The sequence below is a fragment of the Dryobates pubescens genome, chromosome 1 (assembly GCF_014839835.1).
Source record: "Dryobates pubescens isolate bDryPub1 chromosome 1, bDryPub1.pri, whole genome shotgun sequence".
In the NCBI taxonomy this organism is placed as follows: Eukaryota; Metazoa; Chordata; class Aves; order Piciformes; family Picidae; genus Dryobates; species Dryobates pubescens.
In genome coordinates, this window is record NC_071612.1 from 10087067 (window position 1) to 10095110 (window position 8044).

The 8044-nt window shown below is 42.8% G+C and overlaps 1 protein-coding gene across 1 annotated transcript in view; it reads left to right on the top strand.

Moving 5' to 3' along the window:
• The window catches only part of LOC104308149 (D-threitol dehydrogenase-like), a 36322-nt gene extending 28887 nt beyond the window's left edge, over positions 1–7435 (top strand). Inside the window, exon 9 of the mRNA XM_054173851.1 lies at positions 7240–7435. Coding sequence (XP_054029826.1) covers positions 7240–7435 — 196 coding nt within the window. The remainder of the gene's footprint in view (positions 1–7239) is intronic.
• Positions 7436–8044: the final 609 nt, after the last annotated feature.

Consider the following 8044-nt stretch of genomic DNA (forward strand, 5'->3'; position numbering starts at 1 on the left):
AATACTTAGAGCCAAGCCTGCTCTGTTGCTGTGTATACTCAGGGATTTGAGAAGAGGTTTTAGCATTTGATAATAGGTTTTCCAATAACGTGAAGGGTAGTTTTTAGCATTTCTCTTCCAGATGAAATATTTCCTTAGTCTGTCCAAGCCTTCTGCGGTTAAAGAAAAGGCTTTTGACACTTAATAGACAATACTTCTTTCCCCTTTTTGCTTGAGACAAATATATAGGCACTTTAAAAGCCACATTGTGCTGCTGTTCAGCTCTGACAGTCATAGGAGGCCAGGTGTAATTTTGTAAATATATATCTATATTTATTACAAATTACATTTCCCTTGCTTTCAGAGGCTTAAAGCTGTATGTTTTATTTGATGGGGTTTAATTCACAAAGAAAAGTTTTCTTACCACATAGACTTCCCCCCCAACCCCCCTTCCCTTTTTCTCATACCCAACCCAGTTATTTTATTAAACAATTAACAGTGCATGATAGTGCTAAGCAGGAACCCAAGTGGGTAATGTTAATTGGAAGCGGTCAGAATCCATAGGCCATTGAAGTCAATCAGAGTAAGCGAGAAGGGCAGGATTTTAACCCAGGAGTTAAACTGCAATAATGAAGATATAATGTACACCAAATTAGGAAAAACAAATTACATATTTTAATCCACAAAGTGGAGTTTAAAAAAACCCCACTATATAAAATCACAGGGCTCAATGGAAGTACCTCTGGTTTTTACTTTTGGTCTGTTCTCCACTTCCTTGCACTTGCTGCCTTCCTTATGATTATTTATTACTAATGATAGCAGTGACTCCAGGCCATAGCTCCATGTGATCCACAGATTCTTTAAACTTTAAAGTATCTTATTTTGTTATGGGGTTTTCCCCATGCAAGTGCTATCAGCTCTGCAACAGTGTTCCCACAGCTAAAGCTGGTGAATTTACACTGGCTTTCGGGAGCCAGGGGAGATGAAGGGAATTAGGGAAGCTTGGTAGGACCTGGCAGGAACTGTCTCTGAAAGCACATGGGTAGTCTTTACCAACAGAGGTAGGATAGCAGTGCCACATTCACAGCAGTCGTGGATAAGGAGGCTCTTAGATGGAGAATTACCCATTTCTAGAGGGTTTATATAAATTTAAAACCTATCTACTGAATTATCAAAACTCATTGTTTTGTATAACTTGGAAGTGTACGCTCATATTTGAAGAAGTTTATATTCCTGGAGGCGGCTGTCAGAGTATGGACCAAAACCAGTCGCACTTCTCAGTTTCTACTTTTCAAGCCAAATCAGGGTTGTATTTTGATCATCCCTGCCTGTCTTAAACTCCAGCTCTGAAACAAATATTCTACATAAGGAAGAGCCTCCTTTGTGGAGAAATAGCCAGAGAGGGCAGACAGAAGGCAAATATTTTGCTGTCATTAATGTCCCTCTGCTCTGGGCAGAGCAGTTCCCCCCTTATTGCAGCAGAGACCTGGACAAAACTGCTGCTCAGCCAGGCAGATCTTTCCTGCTGGCAGTTCAAAGCTCTGGCTGAGCCCCTCATGCTAGAGCTGCCCAGGGAGCTCTGGCTAAGGTTCAGAGAAAGGAGCCCACGGTGGTTTGTACAGCTCAGCTTCCTCTTCACCACAGGCAAAACCCACAGGTTCTTAAGAGTAAATAAATCTTCATGTTTATCCTTTGCCTGTATGAAATCTGAACTTGTGTTTCAGTGCAGATTTGGACCCATCCCCAGAACTATGAAACCCACTGGTCTCACTGTCATGTCTCTTGACTCATTGAGGCACAGGGCCACCTTCAGCCCACTTGAACTTAGCACCCAACACCACGCGGTAGCCTCAATGCCGCAGAACATCTGTTCGTGCCATCAGAGTACTTTGCAGGGTTGAAAAGGGTCCAAAGGATGGATGTTCAACCTAGCATGTAGCCATAACAGGAGGGGATTGTGAGGAGCACCAAGGTAGATATAGGGCATGATGGTACCCAAGCTAATCACTGGGTAAGTAATACATGTGTGTCCTTCAGTACTTTTCCCCTTCCACTCATGCTTTAATGCTTTAAGGCACTCTCAGCATTCTGCAGCTCCAAACACTCCAGTCTGGCCTTAAACATTATTTCACCATACAAACCTTTTGGCCTTTTTTCCCCTTTTCCTATGTGCTCACTTTTTATCAACTAAATTTCTTAATGAGTGCATAAAACTTATGCAGCGCAATGCATAAAAATTATCAATGCATAAAATGTTATGGCAGAGTCCTCAGGATAATTTATTGCATTTGTAAAATAGAAGATTCAGGATTCTCTTGCCAGCCAGTCATTCTGCATGCCCATGAGGAGACGATGGCTGAGACTTCTTGGATACTTTGGCTGCCTTTGCTTGTAGCTCTGTGCAGCAACAAGTATCATAGAACTGTGCTCAGCTCTTCAGCCACCATAGAATCATAGAATGTTTTGAGTTGGAAGGGACCAACTCCTCTGCAAAAGACCAAGGACATCTACAATTAGACCAGGCTGCTCAGAGTCCCACCCAGCCTGACCTAGAATGTTTCCAGGGATGAGGCATCCACCACACCACCTCTCTGGGAAACCTGGGCCAGTGTTTCACCTTCCTCAGCATAAAAAAAGTCTTCCTTATATCTAGTCTAATCTCTCTTTCATTTTACAACCATCACCCCTTGTCCTGTTGCAACAGGCCCTGCTATAAGACTGTCCCCATCTCTCTTACAGGCTGCCTTTATTGAAAAGCCACAATATGGTCTCCCCAGAGCATTATCTTCTTCACTCTGAATAACCCCAACTCTCACAGTCTGTTTTCATAGCAGAGATGTTCCAGCCCTCTGATCATTTTTGTGACCTCTTCTAGACCTACTCTAGTGGGTCCCTCTCTTGTGCTGGGGGCCCCACAGCTGGACACAGTATGTCAGGTGGGGTTTCAGCGTGGAGCAGAGGGGCAGAATCCCCTCCTTTGACCTGCTGCCCACTCTCCTCTTGATCTACTGCATTATAGTCTGATGCACAAGTGATGCTGTGCAAAATTAAGAAGCTGATGGAACTTTCCCAAAAGGGATGTGGGGGTCAGGCTGCAAAGAGGAACTGGGTGCAAACAGGCAACTTTACAGAGCAGACAGGCAGCTGGTGTCTAGCTACTAACAGTGTGTTTCAGTCCCTTTGCTGGTCCTTGCACACATGAAGTGTGTGGGGTGGAGCAGAGGACTTGAGAGTATGTTTGGTTTTTGGCATGTGCAGCATTGGAACATTATTTTGCCAGCCTTTGAACTGAATCAGTGTCCACTTTGGGGGCTGTCCCTGATTGATTTGCAAGGTGTAAAATGCCTTAATGTGATGATGTTTGGGATGGGCAGCTGGAAGTTGATCTTCAGCTCAATCTTCAGCAGCCAGCTTGCCTGAGACTTGGTGGAACTCAGTAGTCCCAAAGGATGAACCATGGCTCCCCACTGCTGGGCTGCAGGGATTTGGGTTTGGGCTGTGATGGGCAAAGAAGTTTTGTCGCCTGTGTGCCTGCCTTGCTCCTCTGGGACAATATGGAGGCATCTGTAAGGTGTTGTACCAGGCTTTTAGCCTGGTGGTTATGAGTCAGAAAGCAGGTAGGGCAGGATCGCCACAGGGTTTGGGGATACCCCTTTATGGGGAAAGAGAGGCAGGGCTTGCAGGAGAAGGAATACCCCAACATCACCTGAAGGCATCCCAATTAAGCAGCATTACCATCCCCATTAAGCGGCAGCCGTTGCTGGTAAGTATCTTTGGACTTAAATCTTAATTCCATGGGAGATGTCCCAATTAAGTGGATCTTGTGATTAAACACTTCCTGATTAAGTGGAGTGTACTTAACTCATTCAAATTAATAACTCATCTGAAAGAAATCAAGTTACACACAGATGGAATCTCTTTTTTTTCGCTCTCATTTGGGGATTGAATGCACGTAACAATTCCAGTTAAGTATCTGGTAAGTGATATTTTTCCTAATGTGTCTCTCAGCATGGAAATGTTTTAGGCAATTGAGGGTTTGAGTTTTTTTGTTTTGTATTGTTCTTTGTTTTTTTTTTCCCCCCCTTTCTTTCTAATGTCTCAATTGTCCTGTGTATCGATAATGAAATATTGATGCTTCTATCTAATGTTAAGGTACCAGCAGTTTGATATTACATTGACATGCAACAGAAAGTACTGATAGGCTCAGCACTGCATATGAGATGAGGTAGGGAATTAATGCATTGGCAGTTGTCTTTGCTGGAACTGGTTAGAAGCCAACTAAAATCTGCCTAAAAGGGTTCGACAACATTAAATTGCCCAACTTGGCACCAGAGCTTTCCCAGAAGATGTGTAGTATCGATGACATGCCTAATATTTATAGTGCCATCAGCATGTGTGTTTGCAACTTTTAAGTTTTGAGCTATAATTTAATTTTTTTTTTTTTTTGGTCTCCCCCTCTTATTTCTGTTAAAAAAAAATTGGTAATAAACTTTTGTTGCACATTGAAATTTTTGCCACTGGAAGTGAACCTAAAGGAGGGTCCAGCGAGAGGCACGGTGCCGTGATTTTAGGGGTTGCAATGATGAGATCAGAGATTGCTGTTTTGGAAGAGATTGAAAAATGCCCTCTTTTTAGCAAAATCTGTTGTGCTGGAGGACTGTGTCATGTTCTCTAACCTGCATTCCCTTGGGGCTAAAAAATATATATGAATTACAAAACAACAACCAAATAGAATAGAATAGAAATAACCAGGTTGGAAAAAACTTTTGTGATCATCGAGTCCAACCTATCATCCAACACTATCTGATCAACTAAACCATGGCACCAAGCACCCCATCCAGTCTCATCCTAAACACCTCCTGTGATGGCGACTCCACCACCTCCCTGGGCAGCACATTCCAATGGCCAATCACTCTTTCTGTGAAGAACTTCCTAACCTCCAGCCTAAACCTCCCCTGATGCATCTTGAGACTGTGTCCTCTTGTTCTGGTGCTGGTTGCGGTGGAGAAGAGACCTACCCCCACCTGGCTACAACTCCCTTCAGGTATCATATGGATCTTATTCTGATCTCTGATAGTGTAAAAGCCAGGATGGTTACCTTTATGGTTTTGCAAGCATGGCAAGAGGCACATAAGGGAAAGGAGTCCCATACATTTCATGTCTGCTGCTCAAAGCACATTTCTTGCTGAAGAAAACCAGTTCTCAAGGAGTTTGGGAGAGCAAGGGGTGGAGGCTGGGGGTAAGAAGTAAACTGTCTGCAGTCCTATACTGGAATGTGTTTGATTTTTGTGCTGTTGCCAGAACTTGAGTGAGTTGTGTCGCTCAGTGTTTCTGCACTGCTCTGGTGTTTCTTAACGATTTGAATTAGAAATAAAGCTGATTTTTAAATCCTGCCCGATTACTGAAAACAGAAATGTTATGAGGGAAGTCTGAATCAGTTCCACTGCAAAACAGAGTAAACAGGAGATTTCAGCCTTCATTTAAAACAAAAGGTAAGCCTCGTACCCAGAATCCACTCTGCATCAAAAAATCATTTCCTTGGAAGTATAAATTGGGATGCCGAGGAAGTTTCAGAACAAAACGGGTATTTTTATACTTTGTTCATTTCATATTTATCACTAGCTTGTTTGCTAATTTTCATTTGCAAGAGGCAATTCTTCCAGCTAACTGGCTGCCTCAATGGGCCACTGATTTCTTTGAAGTGACAGTCTGTAAATATGCATAAAAAAGAGATGCAATTAGCGTGTGTGTGGTTCAGTGCAGCCTGATTTCATTGGCAAGTTTACCCACAGTGTTGATAAGCTACATTATCTAGAAAATTGGCCGCTGAAAAACAGCACCTCTGATTGCCAGCAAAGGTTCCAGATAACAGGGTGCTGAAGAGAAATATAATTGAGGTTGAATATGTTAACCAAGGTGTCACATGCTCCTTAGAAGCGCTAATTTATCAGCATGTTGGAATTTTTATTAACATTTGGAATGCATTTCTACCACACTAATGAAGTGGAATTGGCAGTTCAGGTTTTAGTTATTGTCATTTCTGAGAAGTTAAATGTAATTTCTCGTTAGACACAGTTATGTAAATATATTTGTTCAGGGGCTGAAAAAAAAAAATTATACATTTTGCAAAATACAAATATGTTGTTAAGGAGGAGTGTGACAAATCAGTCGCAGTTAAAGTCATAAAAGCCAACCAAATGTTCACCCTGCACCGTGCTTTCTGGAGCACCTGAAGAAAATGGACTTAGCAGAGTTTTAACAAATGGTGTAGTCGCTCATTAAGGTAGAAGCAGCAAGACAGGTAAATGTGGTGTGGTTTGTCGGGGTGCTGGTTTGAGGGGAATTGCTCTGGGCGTCCTGTGTTTATCTTTGCTTCTCCTTTTTTCGTGTGTGGGAAGGGTCTGGTGCCTGCAAGGGCACTGACTTTTGTTTCCCCTGCTTTTTTGACATATGGGAAGTCGGGCTGTTTTCGGTTTCTGGGCTGCACATGAACACTCTGTGTGACATTATGCTGTGAAGTGATGAGAAGGATGACAGTTCCCAAGAGCCGTGACAGACCCGGTTCAAAGCACTTTAGGTTGCAATGCCATGCTTGATATCTATTAAAAAAATATATATATATAAAAAAATAAAATGATGATTACAATGAGTAACCTAAAAGTAAGGAAGTACTTCTATTAACTAAGAAGAGTGTATGTGTGTACTCACTTTCAAGAAAGCCCCTAAGCTTGCCTGTCAGCAATGAAAAGCAATAGGGACTGAAGCATCTCTGTTACGAGGAAAGGCTGAAAGACCTGGAGAAGAGCAGCCTGTGAGGGGATCTTCTCAATGCTGATCAATAGCTAAGGGATGGGGCCAGATTCTTTTAGTTGGTGCCTGATGATAGGAGAACAGACATGAGGAAATATTTTCCCGTGAGGGTGCTGGAGCCCTGGCGCGGGCTGCCCAAAGAGGTTGTGTAGTCTTCTTCTCTGGAGAGATTCCAAAACTGCCTGGACACTGCAATCCTGTGCAGCCTGCTCTGGATGACCCTGATTTAGGAGGGGGATTGGACTAGATGATCTCCAGAGGTCACTGCCAACCTCTACTGTCTTGTGATTCTGTGAAAGAAGCACCACCAAAATTTGCATCTTATTTGTGCATCTCCTTTGTGCTGTTCAATGTTTTTTCATTCCAGCTTAACATCTTGAAAGCATTCAAGTTCTGCTTTCCCTTCTGGGGAAAATCCTCTCCTAACCTCGTTGTGTGTGTTCATTGCAGGGGCATCGTGGACACTCCACTCATCCACTCCAGGGACCTGCAGCCACTGGTGCGGCGCTGGCTGCTGGACATCCCTGCTGGGAGGCTGGCACAGGTGACCGACCTGCAGGCTGCCGTTGTCTACCTGGCCTCTGAAGCCTCAGACTACATGACAGGCCATAATCTGGTCATTGAGGGTGGGCAGAGCCTGTGGTAAAGGGTGTCTTCCAGCCTCCCCTCTCAGGGGCTTGGGTCACTTTGGAAAACACCTGTTAGAGTTTAGCTTAGTCCCAGTTTTTGACCCATGTGGCTGAGTGGCCAGCTAACACGAGAGGATTGTTTTCTTCTTTCAGATGTTGCTTTGGAGGCTCATACAATAATAATAACAATAATATCAATAATAATAATACCAACAATGAGAATAATAATAATAATAATAAAGCTAAATCTTTCACTTTCAGCATTTTCATCTTTTTTTTCACTATGCATTCAGATTTCTGTTCAATTAATTTTTACTGCAGTGTGCTTTGGCTATTATTTAGTTTAGCAGGGGACATTTCTAAAGCAATCCATGTTATCCAGTCTGTGCAGTATATTGCTCTCGGGTGCTTTATTTTTTCTTTTGTGTTTGAGTTGTTCCAGTGGCATCCATGAGAGGTGAAAACCAGTTGGATGTAGTGTCAAGAAAATAAATTAGTTCATTGCATTTGAACCTGAATCTTGTCATTTTATATTTACTGGTGTTCTTAGGTTTTGACAGTGTTTTTATACAAACACCCACATAAATGCCCCTGACAGAAGAGGACTGTACTTAACAGGGAATCGT